Source organism: Cyprinus carpio, chromosome B16 (genome assembly GCF_018340385.1).
Source record: "Cyprinus carpio isolate SPL01 chromosome B16, ASM1834038v1, whole genome shotgun sequence".
Taxonomy (NCBI): Eukaryota; Metazoa; Chordata; class Actinopteri; order Cypriniformes; family Cyprinidae; genus Cyprinus; species Cyprinus carpio.
In genome coordinates, this window is record NC_056612.1 from 15,951,598 (window position 1) to 15,969,109 (window position 17,512).

The 17,512-nt window shown below is 37.3% G+C and overlaps 2 protein-coding genes across 3 annotated transcripts; one reads left to right on the forward strand and one right to left on the reverse strand.

The window, feature by feature from the left end:
- Positions 1-8,805: 8,805 nt before the first annotated feature.
- Positions 8,806-12,655, reverse strand: LOC122139982 (alpha-1,3/1,6-mannosyltransferase ALG2-like). 2 transcript variants are annotated; one of them, XM_042741085.1, is made up of 3 exons: positions 12,401-12,655; positions 11,142-11,467; positions 8,806-10,268 (listed from the first exon to the last, which is right to left on the reverse strand). In XM_042741085.1, the coding sequence occupies exons 2-3, from the start codon at positions 11,448-11,450 to the stop codon at positions 9,369-9,371; spliced, it is 1,209 nt and encodes a 402-aa protein (XP_042597019.1). In that variant the 5' UTR covers positions 11,451-11,467; positions 12,401-12,655; the 3' UTR covers positions 8,806-9,368. The 2 variants fall into 2 exon arrangements, with proteins under 2 accessions (XP_042597019.1, XP_042597018.1); XM_042741084.1 differs by having other exon boundaries at positions 11,142-11,476.
- A 76-nt stretch (positions 12,656-12,731) lies between these two features.
- LOC109106006 (SEC61 translocon subunit beta) lies at positions 12,732-16,246 on the forward strand. Its single transcript, XM_019119322.2, has 4 exons — positions 12,732-12,880; positions 13,473-13,570; positions 13,864-13,968; positions 15,840-16,246. Exons 1-4 carry the CDS (start codon positions 12,878-12,880, stop codon positions 15,925-15,927), a joined length of 294 nt encoding a protein of 97 aa, XP_018974867.1. The 5' UTR covers positions 12,732-12,877; the 3' UTR covers positions 15,928-16,246.
- The last annotated feature ends 1,266 nt before the right edge of the window (positions 16,247-17,512 follow it).

Here is a 17,512-nt window from a genome sequence, read left to right on the forward strand (position 1 = left end):
GGTACATATAAAATGTGATGAATACATAACACACTACATAATAACTCTTAATTAATAAATGCACACAGTAGAAAGCTCCATTGCAGATATATATATGCATCTTGTACTACAAAACATTTCTTTATATAGATTTATACTGCTGTATCTCACATTAAATCTCATTATTGCAGTAATGAAAAACAGTCATGGTTGCAAACAGCAAATATCATGCTCATATATAAAAAATGAAACTAGAATAACAAAGGTGAAATATACTATACAACTCATAACTCATTTTCACACAACATTTTCTAACTTTGTAAATGGTAACAGGAAAATTAAACTCAAATCAAATACTACCAGATTTTCTAGCTGTTCCAGATGCAACAAACTCATGCAGAAAAATTGACTCAAAATATATAAAATTGGATGGATTAGTAGTTTGAAGACAAAATAATCTATGATCTTTTGATCTATCTATTGATCTAAAAATCAATCACAACACAATGTTTTGCGCCCAATATCTGCAGACTAACTCAGATTTTTGGCAGCTAACCTCGACTCCTCTAGATTGTAAACCAGGGCAAAAAAATCTGAGCAAACGTTGTGCTGTATTTAGGAATAATTTGCTGAAAATATACTCACCATCAGACTATCCAAAATGTAGATGAGTTTGTGTCTTCGCTGGAACCGTTTTGAAACAATGCAGCATTACTTAACTTGCTCACCAGTGCTCTGCAGTAAATGGGTGCCGTCAGAATGAAAGTCCAAACGCTGACAAAAACATCACAATAATCCATAAGTAAGCCACACAGCCATCAATTAACTTTTGCTTCCAGGTTAAATGCTAGTCTTTTATCCATAATTTTACTTTTTACATTGAAAAAGTAATCTCATCTGAATCAGGAGAGAAATATGCACAGATCAAGCACCATTCACAAGGAAAAATAGTCCAAAACAGTTCTAAACAAATATGTTGGTGGATTTTAATGTGAGAGGACAACAGGGATGGAGGAAGCGTTATGGATTAAAGTGCCTATAATGGATTTGTTTCTTACAAACACACAGCTTTCACTTCTCAGGACGTTAACTGATGGACAGGAGTCATGTGGATTACTTGTAGATTGTTGTGAAGTTTTTATCAGCTGTCTTATTCTGACGGCACCCATTCACTGCAGAGGATCCACTGATGAGCAGGTGATGTAATGCCTCACCAATTTCTCCAAATCTGTTCCAGTGAAGAAGCAAACTCATCTACATCTTGGATCGACTAACATTCCTAAAAAAATTCCCCCAACAAATTCCTTTAACAAATTCAGTATTAAAAAGAGAAAGTCTGAAAAAAATAGAACAATGCTATTATGGAAGGAAATGACACATCCTGTTTGACCCCTCTCTATTGACCTTCAGTATCTCAGCAGCTCCTTTGTGGAGCACGGTACAGATGTTTGCGGTGCCTCGGCGCGCAGTGATTTCCCATGTGTTCTCCCCTCCCTCCACCTTCCTTTCTCTCCTCTCCTCCATCTGATATAGATTGCTGGCTGGGGTTCAGTTGTTAATTGAATATGCTATGCGTCTGTTCGAATGACAGGAAATGGGGGAATGATGATTAAGAGATTAAATCAATTCAGCTCAACAGCTGCTGTCTGCTGTCAATTTCATTACGGGCATTCAGAAAAAAAAAAGGATTGAGATACTTACATTTGTTAGCACATTAGCAGCCAACTTTCATGGTTAAAAGCAGCCGTAACATCTGTTTAGCTTCCTGGATGTGAAGAAGATGCTTGTAGAACAACCAAATTAAAATGTCGAATCTCGCTAGGTGGAGCTATTCGCTTACCTGAACCCATCGATGCTGCTTTCCTAGCATTTCCACATTCACACACACATAGAGTTTACCCTGACAGGCCCCTAAGCTGTGATTATCTGCACAGGCAGCACAGGGATCTCTCATAAGCATCCTAACCCCTGCCTGCCAATAATTAGCCCCAGTTAATTACAGCCCTACTGCAGGTTAAGCTAGTGAAAATCACCCAGGAGATACCCTCACACCTTCAGGTACACACACATACACGCTCGCACCTCCCGAGACCAGTTTTATGAGCTCAGTGTCCAGAGCTAAGCCTGATCAGCGTCAATATTGTAACTGACAGCTGACAACGTCGGCCCTCAACATTTGCATACACACAGCAGGCACGCAAGCAACAGGGGGGAGCGCGGGATGGAAAGATTAAGAAATGGCTTCGGGTTCTGATGTACTGGGGGGACTGACTCACTCTTGTTTCCTTTGGCTGCTTGCCTTTACCTCCCTCAGATTTCTTCTTTTTTTTCTTTCTCAACCCCCTCCTTTTAAGATATCATTCTTTACCTTCTACAGTAAAACAATTCTGACATGTGATTGGTATCATGTTGAGTTGCAAAAACTCAAATAAGTTTTTTGGAAATATGCTGCGAAAGCTATGCTTTAGCATTACCATTTTTCTTAATTTGCTTAATGGTAGTTGCTTGGCTGACGCAGGATCTCCAGAAGTTGTGACTCAGTAGCCAAGTTGTTTTGAGCTGTGACGTCAAAGACTACATCAAATTTAAATCCATTTCACACTAATGTTATTTTGCCATTGTTTATGTACTATTATAGTATTTATTCATATTTAGAAATTGCTTTTATTTTTCTGTCCTCAGCTCTCAAAGTCTTAGTAATTCTGATATGTGGTTTTGTTATTTTTAGTTTTTTTTTTTATTTCTATATAAGGTAGCTATAATTTATTTTAGTTTTAGTAGTATTTTAGTATTTATTTAAAACTTCAGTTTTTAATTACAAATTTCATTTAAAACTTTTCATTTAAAATTTGTATTTAATTTTATTTCAGATTTAACTGTTTATTAGTCATTTTAGTAGTTAAAACTTAGTAGTTAAAACAAGGCAACATTTCTCATTTTCATTTAAGTTTTTTTTTTTTTAAGTTTTTCATCTAACATTTGTATTTTTTTAATTTCAGATTTATTTCAATTAACAAAAAATATTTTTAGTTGTTGTTATAACAACAACAACAACACTGTTTCAAACTTCATCAAAACAGGAATCTGGTAAAATGTCTCTTGCAAATTAATAAAATAGCTGCAATTTATATAAATGTTACTTACACTTTTTAAAGACCGCCAGTGGATATAAATGCTTTTTGGGCCTAGATGGTAAAGTTACCGCTTCTACTAGGGCTAATGTGATACTAATACGTGTCAAATTTCACTTTGGTGGATGAGGCATGGCAAAAATTGGGTCTTATGGATTGTAACAAAACAAAAGTTGATGTGAGAATGTGCTGGGTGAGTCTACCAAATGGTGCAGCATTGATTTAGTTTAAAATAAATTATTTTTGGTTAATAATCAGCAGGGTCATCAGATCTTTTCATGAAAACGGTGTGCTCTTAATTAGTCTCTTACTTTCAGAATACTGTATGTGTTTTCATCATGGGCTTGACAGCATCATTTCATCAAGCGCACGCAATCACACTCACAATAGCTGTAAACTCTGTTTCCTCCGTGAGTCATTAAAATCATATAACCTTCATCACTCTCATGGGAATCTGAGTGATAGCTGGCCATCCCCAACAACACAATTAACCATTAGAGATCAGTAATGAGCCAATTAGCAATTACACACTCTTTAAGAGTCATCAGTGTGTGCTTAATTTACACCTCTGGAACTTGTTTAAGTTGTGTTTTTCATTCAGCTGGCCCATAATTCCTCTTTTCCATTCTCCATGCAGTCAAAGGGACTTTGGCATTCTGTTACTTTCAACCATATATTCATAACCCTATCGAATATCAAAATGGGGAAAATGTTTAAAATACTGTGAATATTTAATAATGTCATTTGTAAGATCACTCTATTGCTTAGCCCATGTTAATCAAGTGTTATGCCATGTAACCCTTAGCTGCTTGAATAGTCCCCAGTGACCTTATTATCCTGAAATATGCTTCCAAAGAAACGCTTCTACACATTCACTAAACACACTCTCAGTTAACAGCATCACCCTGAAAGCTCTGGGGATGGCCAAGTCACCCTTTTACAAAGTGTTAAGAGAAAGAAAACAACAAAAATGCATATGTACAGCTTGATGACTGCAAAAAAATCATTTTCTTAACCAGATATTTGGCATGTTTTCTGATAAATAAGAATAATGATAACATATGTAGCACTAAATGTAAAGCTAAATTTCTTAACACTTCTTCAAAATGAATAACAAAGTTTAGTTATTTATTTGGCACTTTGTTCTTATTTTAAGCATTAAATCAAACAAACAAAAAAATTTAAAATATTTGCCAATGCTTTACTGGACATCATTTACCATCGGCAATTATTATTTTCAATGATTTTAAGCATAAATCTTAATGTATTTAGATACACACACATGGTTTACAGTGACTCTCCATAGGCATAATGGTTTTTATACTGTACAAACTATATTTTCTATGGCCCTACACCAAACCTGCACCTAAACCTACCCCTCACAGGAAACTTTGTGCATGTTTAGATTTTCAAAAAAAAAAGAAAAGATTTTTAAGCCTTTTGAAAGTGTCCTCATAAATCACCTTCACGTTGTAATACCTATGTCATACCCATGTCATTACACACACACGTATGTATGTATTATTCAATTTCCAGAAATCAAGCCTACATATGCTTCTCAGTTTATGTTAATATATAATATATATAAATTATTGAAAAACACGACAAAAATAGCTACATCCATCTCCAAAACCTCTGTGTCATGGGAGAGCCTAAAAATACAGACCAAGAAAAAGATATTGTTGTAGGCTTAAAGAAGTTATCTCTCTTGGAGTTCCATACAAACAGATGTCCGATTACTAATAAACATCAGTGGTCCACAATGTCATTATCTCAACAGCTGAGTTTCTCCCTCCCTACCCAACAGCTCAGCTCACCCTGTTGACTCTTAATTAAATCCTTGGCACGCATATTCCTTTACCTCTCTATTTGCGCACGCACGCAAGCACACACACTCGCACAATGAAGTGTTGTATTACTCGCGAGCTGATAGCTTTTAAGGGTGGGTGCTTTTATTGAGGGACCGCGCTGTGGGTTTATCAGGGCGGTCTGTGAATAAATGGCTAACCCTCGTGCCCTCTCTCTTGGCCGTCTCTGTAATTCCGGCGCTTCCATTAGCTGCTGTATTGATAACGGTCATTAGCATATTTATGGTGATGGCGGGAACGTTATTGTTTGTGTTGGTTATTAATCTTCCCTCTGAGCAACTGCGCTGACAGCTCAATCTATTCTGCCATCGCGACACACACCAGCTCACACGCGCAGCGCTTTCAAGTTGAACGCCGCTTTTGTTTGAGGGTAAATAGGCTGTGTCGGGGGGCGCGCGGGACGCGGGACGGGATGGGTGATTGACGCGACCCCTCCTCAGGTGAGCGCTGATCTCCAGCTGGGCATCACTGTCACTGCCAACCGCTGCCAGCCTCACGCGATCGGTCCTCCTGATTACAACTGGATCTAAATGAACAAATAAAAATGCGTTTACACACACCTGCAATACAGCTGAACGCTTTCTAGAGTGGGACAGTTTAAGTCGATGGGCGTCAGCAGTGCTTGGTTTGCTAAGTGTGTGTGTGGTTGACTCTAAGGGGAGCTGTTTTTGTGCCCGAGGAGGGCGGTTGGGGGTAGCTGAGCATCTAATCGGGGGTCCCAGATGACTGTTGAATATGCGAGGTGTCACTCCTTCTGTTTGAGTGACAGCTCGATGATTAAGGGCCAACTGAGGGCTGGAAAGCAGCCAGGATCACTGAGGGCAATGAGCATCTCAACCACACACTCACACACACACACCATCTCCATAACTCCTACATCAGAGCAAAACACCTGGACAGGGAGACAAAAACTGAAGGGGTTGGTTAAAGGTCTTGCGTTCTTGTTTGGGTCAACGTTTATAGTTCAAATGATATCCAACGGTTCACAAAGCCACTTTTACCTGAATAAAAATGATCCGGTCATAGCATTAGATATGAAATATCAAGTGTTTAACAGCATAGAAATAACACTGTTACAAAGGAAACAAACAAAGACTTGTTTCCAGAATTAGGTTTATTTTTTGTTATTTATTTAGCCTTTTTTTCCCTTCTTGTTTTCATTAAAAAAAAAAAAAAAAAAAAAAATTGTTGCTTAAAATAAAAAAACTGTATTAAAAATCAATTGAAAATGATTTAAAATTTGGCTTTTTTTTTTACTGTTTTTAATCTCCATACTTTTAAAGATTGCATTTAATGATTTAACTCAAGATATATTCTCTGGAAAAAAGTTGTAATATGTTTCTTAAGTATATTTTTCTTGTTTCAATAATATTTACTGTAGATATTATGCTTATTTCTTACCTAATTGGAAAAACTGTTTTCTTGCTTTAAACATAAACTTCTAAACTGCAGCCAGTGTGCAACATGGGTTAGGAAAAAGAAAGTTTCAATATAGCTATAATACAAATCTCTTAAAACAAGGAGGCCAAAACTGATGATATCCAAAGCTTCAATGGTTCATTTTATCTGAATAACATTGGTCCCTGATGTATTTGATATTACAGTCATACTCTCTAACACTAGTTATGAAATACCAATAGTTTTTAACTGCATAGAAATGATATTTTCTAAGCTTCCAGCATGGGGCCGTTGTCTATTATAAATTTGACATGTAACATTTCTTTATCTTTAGCGATAAATAATTGGTTTTATTGAGGCTATCATTTTGCTCATAACTTGCCACGGAGAGACGTTATTGATTGCTATTTTAAAAACGGAGTAAGGTTTTTATTTGTTTTACACCACAGATGTAAATCAAAACCCACCCCTCACAGCACACCAATAATCCCCACCAGATATATGCTAATGTGCTGGAATATTTTATTGAAGCCGTAAAATCTGAAATCATAATTTGCAAGCGTTTCATATAAGAAAACGCTAAAAGACAGGCTATGAATACAAATGGTTGTAAACTAATATGTCACACAAAACAGTCAAGAGATATTCCTGTCTGTGTTTCCATCAGGGGCAAGATATTATTCATTTCTTCTTTTAACCCATTCTACACCAAACAACTGCTGATGTACCACTGGTCAGCAAATTCTCAACTGATAATTAGTGTCATATGTCTCACACAAATATCACGCCAATATAAATGAATGAAATCTGCATCTCTTTCTGCACCATTTCAGAGCCAGTTTGGAGAAAATGTATTGCCAAGAGTTGAATTCATGTGTGACTGCTGCAAACAATATGAAGCACAATATTTCTTGTTCATTGTATTCTCAAGTGCAGGCTTGATGAATACAGTTAATAACTGGTCATGTCCATCACATCTGCACTACGAAAGCTAAAACTTTCCTTTATTTTCCTATTCAACAATCATATCCAAATCTCTTTAGCTCTAACACAGTGAGAAGGTGTGAAGGTTGTGCATTCTGACCTTGTTATTGTGCCCACTTGATTTACATGTTCGCTGGCCCCATAACCCCTCTTTTTATGTTATGATTAAAACCCAATCAGTGCATGGCTAAAAATAAGGTCCTCATCTTTAACGCATCGAGTGTTAATGAGGAAAAGCAACAAAACTGCTCCCAAACTGCCAACAAAACGGATGTGAATCTAGCAAGGCAATACATCTGACCGTCTGCGATACAGAATTAAAACCTATTTAAACCCCCCCTCCCACCTTATTAATTTAGCATGCGAGCCCAAGTGCACTGAGGTTATCGCAGATATTGAGAGATTCATGTGTGGACGGGCCGTTTAAAGCAGAGCAGTGGTTCTCAAGTAAGGGGCCTTAGCAAACGTTAAAGGGGGCCTCAGGATGACTTAAAATGATTTCAAATAAGAAAAAAAGTAGTTTTAACATAAGCTAAAACAAATAAAAATCAATATTTCTTATTTTATTATATCTCCTCAACAATTTATTGTTTCATTAGAAAAAAAAATGTGATTTCTAAACATTAAAAAGTGTTGGAAATCATTAAAATTGCATGGCATTTTTATAACAACTATAAATCAGTATCGCGTATAAATTGGGATTTTTCCCCAAAGCCTTATTATTGATCTATATCCAGTACACTTTAAGAGTTTACCGGATATGGATTAAGAGTTTACCAGTAGACTTTAAGAGTCATGTAAATGCATTAAAAAAAAAAAAAAAACCTTCCAAAGTCCTGAAATGCAATTACTTTGAGCATATTAAAATGATTTATGGATATCTATGACTGTAGAAAGTTTTGAAAAGAAATCTTTGGCATTACAGAAGATGTTCTTGTTATGAACAATGCTGTCACACAGGTTAAGAACCACTGGTTAAATTCACACAGCATCATCTCCAATTTCCATAATGTCATTCCAAACCTGAATGATTTTCTTTCTTCTGTGGAACACAAAATAAAATATATTTTTACATAAATACATAAGTACAAAACATGTTGTATTTCATTGTTTGTACAAAAACATTTTTCAAAATGTCTTTGTGTTTTGTAGATGAAAGAAAGTCATGCAGGTTTAGAAATGACGTGCGGTTGAGTAAACGATTATAGGATTGTCATTTTTGAGTGAACTATCCATTTAATTGGTGTATAACTGGTGTTTTGGGAAACCCCGCTCAAAGCCAAAGTATAAAACGGTTTGTCAAATGAAATTCAAATAGAAATGTTAACACAACAGTGATCTGTTCTTAATTCTGGAAATGTAAACAGGCCACTGTTCTCTCAGGTCAGCCTATATCCAATATATCCAAAAATAAAAGCTCCAAGAGACAAAGACAAACAACACAGTCACGAAGCAGCATCTCATTTAATCAGGGCTTTGGTCTCATATCAATAGCATGAGGAGATACAGTCAGTAACAACCTCAAACCCAATACAGCATATGACCTTCAGTGTCCTAGGAAAACTTTTTCTTTTTCTACTCAAACAAACATCTTTAGTTTGAGACTTTAATAACTCTTAACACCTTCCATTGTTATCACTACACAAAAGCAGAGACACTGGCAAACAGAGCAGGGCACAGAAAACTTCTCTATCGATTTCTGCCCGAGAAACTCTCTAATAGGCCTGTGGCATAAAAAAAATATACACATATACGGTCCTCAGGCCTCGCCGTGACATGCTTGATCAATGTGGCTGGCGCGCAATAATTCATTAACCTCTCGGTCAGATGGGTGCACCACATTCTTCAAGGCTTGCATTGAACTCTTAAGCCATGTTAACTCCCACTGCTCTTTTCTTTCATTAGAGATGACATACTTTCATTAGTCCCACCATGGCAACCAGACTGGCTGAATGCATCTGATGTGTGCTGACCCAAAGCAGAATGGCCTTTATGATGTCATAATTGGTTATTGGGTAAGGTTGATAATGTGACTGTAGAGCTGCTCGGTGAAGGCCTGCAGAGAGAAGCGCTGCTGTACCCGCTCTCTTCCAGCCTGTCCCATACGCTGCTTGAGTTTAGGGTCTGAAACAAACTTCTGCATGGCTTCAGAGATGCACTCAGGGGTGGGTTTGCAAAGGAAGCCTGTTTCGCCATGGGCCACAGACTCTAGGGGTCCACCTGAGTTGACCGCAATAACTGGGCAACGTGAGTACATGGCCTCAATGGGTACGATACCAAAATGTTCATTGCTTGGAGTATACAGTACACAAGTGCTGCTGTGCAGCAAAGACAATTTTTGTTTGTCTGAGAAGGAGCGCAGGAAGGTGACATGGTCCTCCAGGCCTAGAGAGGACGCTAGTGAGCGCAACTCTTCATAGTGCTCTACATTCTCAACCACGCGCTCGTCATAACCCCCCGCCATCACGAGGTGCACGCGCTCCCATTCCCCTGTGGACAGATGCTCTTTCAGGGCTGCTAACGCTTGTAGCGCCAATGGCAGGTTCTTTTTGCGTTCATAGCGGTTGATTGACAGAAAGGTGAGGCTCCGCCCCTCAGGGAGCAATCCACTGAGGCCCTCTACTTCAACATCGAAAGCTGACGAGTTCAGAGAGGGATAAAGGACGTCGGTTTGAATCTCAGCCAGTTTGGGGAACGTCTGTTTAAAGACTCCTGCAGTGAACTGGCTGTTGACCAAAATGCGGTCGGCCATGCCTGTGGTCAGTTCCTCGAACCAGTCGATGGGGCCTCGATATATGCGCTTCAGAGCCGAGCGACGCTGTGTCAGTAGTTGGTCAGGGAAATGACAGTAGAATAGGACTTTCTTTCTGTGGCGTGCCAAACGCAAAAAGGGTATACATGCTGAAACCTGAAAGAAGGGGGAGATGAGCAAACAAAATTAACCATTGTGGTTGTGAGGAGAATGATTCTGACTGATCCATCACAGCATTGTGCAGTCTAATAAACTGTTGATTTGACCAATGTCTATGGCATCTTTTATAGTCTGGTCATATATCATGTCTCTAAATGGCTTTTCTGTAGCTCAAACTGTACAGCATGGTGCTAGCAACGCCAAGGTTATGGGTTTGATTCCCAGGGAATGCATAAACTGAAAAAAAAAAAAGAAAAAAAAAAAAAAAAAAAAAAGGCACTCACAATTCACTGTTGCTTTGGATAAAAGTGTCTGCCAAATGCATAAATGTAAATTTAAAATGCATTACTTTGCTTGTTCTCCTCACATAATAAAATCATTTCAAGTTTGTAAACTTATTCAGTTCATCCAAAAAAAAAAAAAAAATTCAAAAGAATAATTCTTTCACACATTAAAGATCACTTCAATGCTTTAGAGTAGGTCTACATATATTCAGTTCAGAGTAAGTTAGATAATATGTTTGGAAATGTTTCTCAGTAATTTATTAAAGTCCACCACTGAAAAAGAGAAGTGCTGTTAGGCTAAAATAAAATAAAATATTTCATGAAATGTTGCTGCGGCAACTACCTGAAATAAATAAGTTAAAGTACCAAAATTTACTAAAACTGAAATAAAAAATTAAAGCTAAATAAAAATATATTTAAAAAAACAAAACAATTAAAAAGACAAAAGCATGTACAAAAAAACTTCAATTAAATTTTATACTGAACATATAAAAATAATAGAAAATACAAAATATGAATAAATACTTTAATACCAAAAATAACCCTAAAAATAATAGTAGTTAGTGCTAGTAGCATTAGTAGTTACCTGATCACAGAAGACAACATCGAACTCCTCCCCACTAAAGAGCACAAGACAGAGAGTTACATAGATCATGCGCAGGTATGCACAGAGAGCGTGGAAATAACCGAACACGCTGGTGGGCAGCCAGTCACCCACACACACCACAGGCAGGTCAGGTGAGAGCGTCTCAGAGAAGCAGTGCTGGGGGTCATAGTGTGCCGTCCAGATCTGAACACTGCATCCACGAGAGCGCAGAGCTACAGCTGCATCCACCACCAGACGCTCAGCTCCACCTATACCCAGATCAGGGTGCAGGAACACCACCCGAACCATCCTGTCCCGACCAGAACCTGTTGAGTCAAAAGAAGGTCAAATGAACATTACACCTTATTTTTAAGCTCAAGACAAAGCAACTAGACTTTCCAGTTGCTGCTGTATAGAAATCCTAGTAATCTAGATAAAGACATATATTGTATATATATATACCACTGGTTATAAATAAGGTCCTAGCAAAAAACTTTATGATTTTTTACAATTACATAAAAAAATATAAAAGTTAACAATGTATTCATCAGATAATTTCATGCCACTGTGTTGTTACCACAGGCCAGCACGCACACCTATCTGTTCATGTCACTATCATATCAATCTATCATAAGCTCTATTACATTCATACATACATATGTGACCCTGGACCACAGAACCAGTCATAAGGGTCAATTTTTTGTAATATTGAGAAAATCGCCTTTAAAGTTGTCCAAATGAAGTTCTTAGCAATGCATATTACTAATCAAAAATTAAGTTTTGATATATTTATGGTTGGAAATTTACAAACTATCTTCACGGAACATGATCTTTACTTAATATCCTAATGATTTTTGGCATAAAAGAAAAATCTATAATTTTGCCCCATACTGTAGCTATTGCTACAAATATACGCTTGCGACTTATGACTGATTTTGTGCTCCAGGGTCACATATATGTTTAAATCTATGTTATTACAGTCCTGCAACATTAAATGTCTGCAGGTATCTATAAACAAGCGGGACACGTCAGCTCAGAGCTGAAAAACATCAATATTCATTCTCAATGTCATATATTTAGTAAAATATAAATCTAGACTCAGTAACGTACTGTATATACACCCTGCTACACACTAAGTAGTAACACTGTAACATCATATATAATGTCATGTTTTGTTTACACAAACTCAAATTGTGCTTACAGAGTTAGTTAACAACCAGACAATATGTTTAAAAATATCGTGACGAGAACGCACTCACCTGTACTCTAACTGACACTATCTCAGCTGCCTCAAAGTTCGAGATTTCGTGAAACCGGCTTCCTGGTTGAGCCAAAATGTCTGCCGTTCTCTGTACACATCATCCATCGCACATGACACGTCACTACACTCCACTGAACCGCCTTTGAGTTCCCCCAAATGCAATTCCGGTGCTAAGCTACTTTTACTGAAATTATTCGTTTTTATTATAACCTGTTTCGACGGTGTATGTCAAATCCAGGTTCAGAAACCTTCCTAAAGGTGTTAAAAAGTAACGCGCAGGATCACAGTTCCAGTCAGGCACTCAGCTGGCTCCTATATGGGTCCTTTCTATAGCTGTCGTGGCCTTCTAGTGAAAACGTCATCAATAGGCTTTCTCTTGTCAGTGGTCATCATCGGCTGGAGTTCACTTACAGAGGCTGACAACTAGATTAATTATTTTCCCCACAGACTCCTAAAACATATAATATTGAACAAAATGGTAAGTTTCTCAATGCAGTTTTCTAGGTTGGGGAGCTTTATAATAAGTAGTTTGCGCATATTTACAGTTATATCTGGATTGCTATGTGGTAGCCAGTCATGCTCAGTAGTAACACAACGCTCGCGTTATTGGCATGCGTTAACTGTAGCTAACTTAGTTCTGCCGTTTACTTGCTTAGCAACTACTTAGATTTGAGTTTCAGCTACTGGAATTGCTGTTTTTAATAGTATTCAGTTACTTGCTAGTGGATGTATAAAGTTTGTATGGTTCATTGGCTCACTAGCTGCAGCTGTATGGGAGACGTGGCTCTTTTAAGTTAGACCCCCGCACCAGCTCTACAGTCTAAATCTGACTCGCTGTCTCAGTCTGAATACTACCTTATAATATAAAGCCTATGTGGCGTTATTTTACTGTTATATGGGTTTGAACATTTATTAATCTATATATTTTCTAGAGGCTTTTAATGAGAATTTATTGTGCTTGCATTCAAGTTATTTATTTATGGTATATTGGTGGAACATATTAGCTAAAGTGTTTGCTTTAACATTGAAGCACTTGGTTTACTATGTCCTCTATTTGTCCTTCTATTCAGCCTGGACCTGCATCTAGTGCAACAAATGTTGGGGCCTCCAGCCGTTCCCCCAGTAAGACCGTGGCCCCCCGCACCGCCGGCACCTCAGCCCGACAGAGGTAAGGAAGGACCTCGCAAGAGTTTTGTTTGGGCTTTAATACACCATCAAGCTGGATCAAAGAGCTTTCTTTGTGTTTCTGTGATTTGATCAGCAGACCTGAAAGATATTGTTTGTTTATTGAAGTCAGAAGTTGACTGATGAGGCCCTAATCAGTGTTTAGTCCTGCACATTTGACATCATCAGGGTTTGATTTCATTGATTTAGCTGCACTGATAGTGAGTGTTTGGTTATATCTGACACTTTGATTTGTCCTGTATATTTAAGCAGATATTTTTTTGTTGATTTTCTCAGGAAAGCCCCTAGCAGTGGTGCACGCAGCGGAGGCCGATCCACAGCATCAGCCGGCACAGGAGGGATGTGGCGCTTTTACACCGAGGACTCACCGGGACTTAAAGTGTGAGTATTCATATTCACACACAATACAGAATAACTGAAGATGCTTTCCACTCGGAGATGGAACAAAACATTCTAAAAATCTAAGAAAAATTGTTACACTACTGTTTCAAAGTTTGAGAGGTTTTTTTTTTTTAGAAAGAAAGAATTTATTTATTTATTTATTTATTTTTTACTAAGGATGCTTCTGAACTTGAAATCCATTTTTTTTTCTTATTTCCACAAAAATATCAAGCAACACCAAATCAGTGTATTTCAGTGACTTCTGAAAAATCATTCAAGTTTGCCATCAGAGGAATAAATTGCATTCTAAAATTTTACAGTAGAAAGTTATTTTTAATCTAATTAAATGGAAATGTATAAGTTATATTAATTGATATAATATTTCACAATATTATTATTATTATTATTATTATTATTATTATTATAATACTTTTAAATGCAGCCTTGGTGAGCATAAGACATTAAAAAAAAAAATTTAATCTTACCAACCCCAAACATTTTAATATTATTATAATTACTATTTGTTTTTATTATTTTTTATTATTTGTTTTTATTAAATATATTTGTTTAGCAGAGGTTTTCCTAATAAAATTACTGCTGAGGCACCATTATTAGTCAGTTAATTATTTGCATGTATTTGAAAATTCAGGTACAGTTAGCCAATTAAAAAAAAATATCATATCTTCAGATGTTGGTCAGTTTTCTTTTTCAGATTTTTATTCAGTGCTTTTTTTGTGATAAAATCATATTTTGATGTGTTCTGCTCTCATATACAGTCTTTTATTCCCTTTTTATTGCTAGTCATTATAATTTTTTTTTAAAAACAAAAGGCTGTGTGTGAGGAAAAAAATCTACTGGCTATGAAATCATGTCAGACATATTTTTTTTTATTGCATTTTATTGCTTAATTTAAGGCCAAAATAAGCAAAGGTTACAATTTGAAATACTTAATGTGCAAAGAACCAACACAGATGCTCATTTTTAATTCATCCCCTCAGCTCAACAGGAAGTGACACGAAAGGGAGGGGCAGAGGGTTCTGAGAGGTTTAGCATTTATAAGGATAAACATGAAATTTTAACGACAGGAAATTGGCCTCATGGGCTCAACCTCCGTCTTTATTTGATGTCTCCCCTGCCGTTTCCCCTCCTACAGCTGTGTACGTGTGTGTGTGCTGTAATTAGAGCCATTCTCTCAATGCAACCAACTTCTATAATAGTGTCTTCCTCTGGAGCGATATGTGCTTGTTTTGGTTTTTAAAGCGCTGTTCTAGATCGGTAACGTTACATCTGTTCGTTCCATACGAACAAATAAGCAGAGCATGTCAGAATGGATTTGAGGGAGTCCACAGTGACCGTATTTACAGTCGAGAGTCTCTTAGAGTAGGAGAGTCTGTGTGGACTAGTGTGTGAAGTATTTTTCACTTTTTAGGTTTTGTGTGTCTGTGTTTTGAGCTTAATTAAAGTTCCCTCAGAAAAGGTCACATCAATTAAAGCCTGAGGGGTGGTCCTTCAGTCGGCATGGTTACGCGGCTGCCTAGCGACCCAAGGGATGGTCAGTTCCTGCTTTATTAAAGCCCCACATTTTCCGACTAGCTCGTTAACAGTATCTGACTCACCTGCGTTTAGAATCCTAATTAACTCGTCTTCTATCACATGATCAAGACGAGCAGTCCTGATTGGCCCACTGGGAGGACATTTGTGCTGAACTGTTTTTTTTTTTTATTACATATTGTAACTGAAATTTGAGAAATATTTACTGAATTAAGTCTGTCTGTCCTCCACTAGGGAACCTTCTGTCTTGTTTTTTTTTTAATGTTCATAATAATGATTTGATAGTGATTCCATCTATTCCTGGTTCTCTCTTGTTGCAGTGGTCCGGTTCCAGTTTTGGTGATGAGTCTGCTCTTTATCGCATCTGTATTCATGCTGCACATCTGGGGCAAATACACCCGCTCCTAAACCTGCATGACCTCTGGACTCCGACCCTGAAGCCCGTCACAGAATCTTAAGCCATTGGACATGGACCAAACTCTGACCATCAACACCCAATCCCTTTTTTCTTTATTAAAACCTCCATTTCAAGTTTTTTTTTTTTTTCACCCCCATACAAGTTTACACAGCCACTACAACCATTTGGTAATTTAAAAACCATCAGTTTTTGCTTGATGTTTTTTATATTTTCCAGCTCACCAGATCAGGACATCCTTTTCTTTTTTTTTTTTTTAACTTGTGTACAAACTAATATGTAAATTGTACAATAAAATGCTGTAAAACGTCACCATTGTTTTTCTTTCATCTACGGTGCTGGAAAAAAAAATCGGACGGTGTGATTTGCGTCACAGGGCATAATTTGCATATCTTCAGTTTGTGGCATAAGAAGGGTTTGTATGCAAATGTGCATTCCAGACGTGCTGTTAGTGCACGAACGAGATCAGCTACACCCGTCTCTGAACGTGATGTAATATTTGCTATTACCTCCATTTCACTGAGCCTGCAGCCATGTCCCATCAACACACCTGTGCGCACCCTAAATCTTTCTCTGCAACACAACTGTATACAAAGGGAATTTTAAAAACAGAATTTCTTTAAATCAGAGCTATTAATTAATATTTTAAAACTGCACAATAGGAGGTTTTGCTTTTAAATTGCCTGTGTAAATGTCTCTCTATATTCTGTGGATCTGTTTTATTTTCAGTCTTAGAAAATTACAGGTTTTTCAGTATTCCAGAAACTAGAATATCTGTAAATGTAGGCCAGGCACAGAGTTTTGCATTTGAGCTTCTTCTATGACTTTGGGCATGTTTAACATGTTTAACAGTCTGTGATGCAGGGGGTTGAGTTTGGTACAAGCTCAAAGTTTATTGAACATAAACCAGGAGATGTGGTTGATGCTAGAAGAACTGCTTGAATAAAAGGTAAATGGCATTTAAAATATCTGCAGTGATTGGCAGAATTGTAATATGCATGCTAAATGAATTCAGGAGGGAGGTACTCATTTATCTTTTGACTGAAAACACGTGTACAGTAACCTCAGCTACAGTTTAACAGAAATCAGAAAAAAGGATGTGGATTCTTACACTTGCAACACTTAGCAAACGTACATAAAATGACCTATTTTGGATATTTCATCACCTACAAGACATAACCTGTTGCACAAAATTTGGTCATGTTCAAAATCAAAACAGGCCACCTAATTTCGTCATTTACCTAAGGGTATGTCATATAAATTTAGCTAAAGACATAGATCACCCAAAAAGTAATACCCTTCAAAATGTATATTATGGGTTGTACTAAATAGATTTTTTGCTGATAATATCCACAAACACACTTAAAACTGAAGGCTAAATTGTTAGCGCGTATATATAGAACCAAACGTCATTGATGTAGTAGTTGAGACTGTAGGAGGCGCTGTGACCCACTCTTAGTTAAACAGCCTCTCAGTGTGTGTGTGTGTGTGTGTGTGTGTGTGTGTGTGTGTGTGTGTGTGTGTGTGTGTGTGTGTGTGTGTGTGTGTATTTCAGTCCGAGTCTGTGTTCTTCATTAT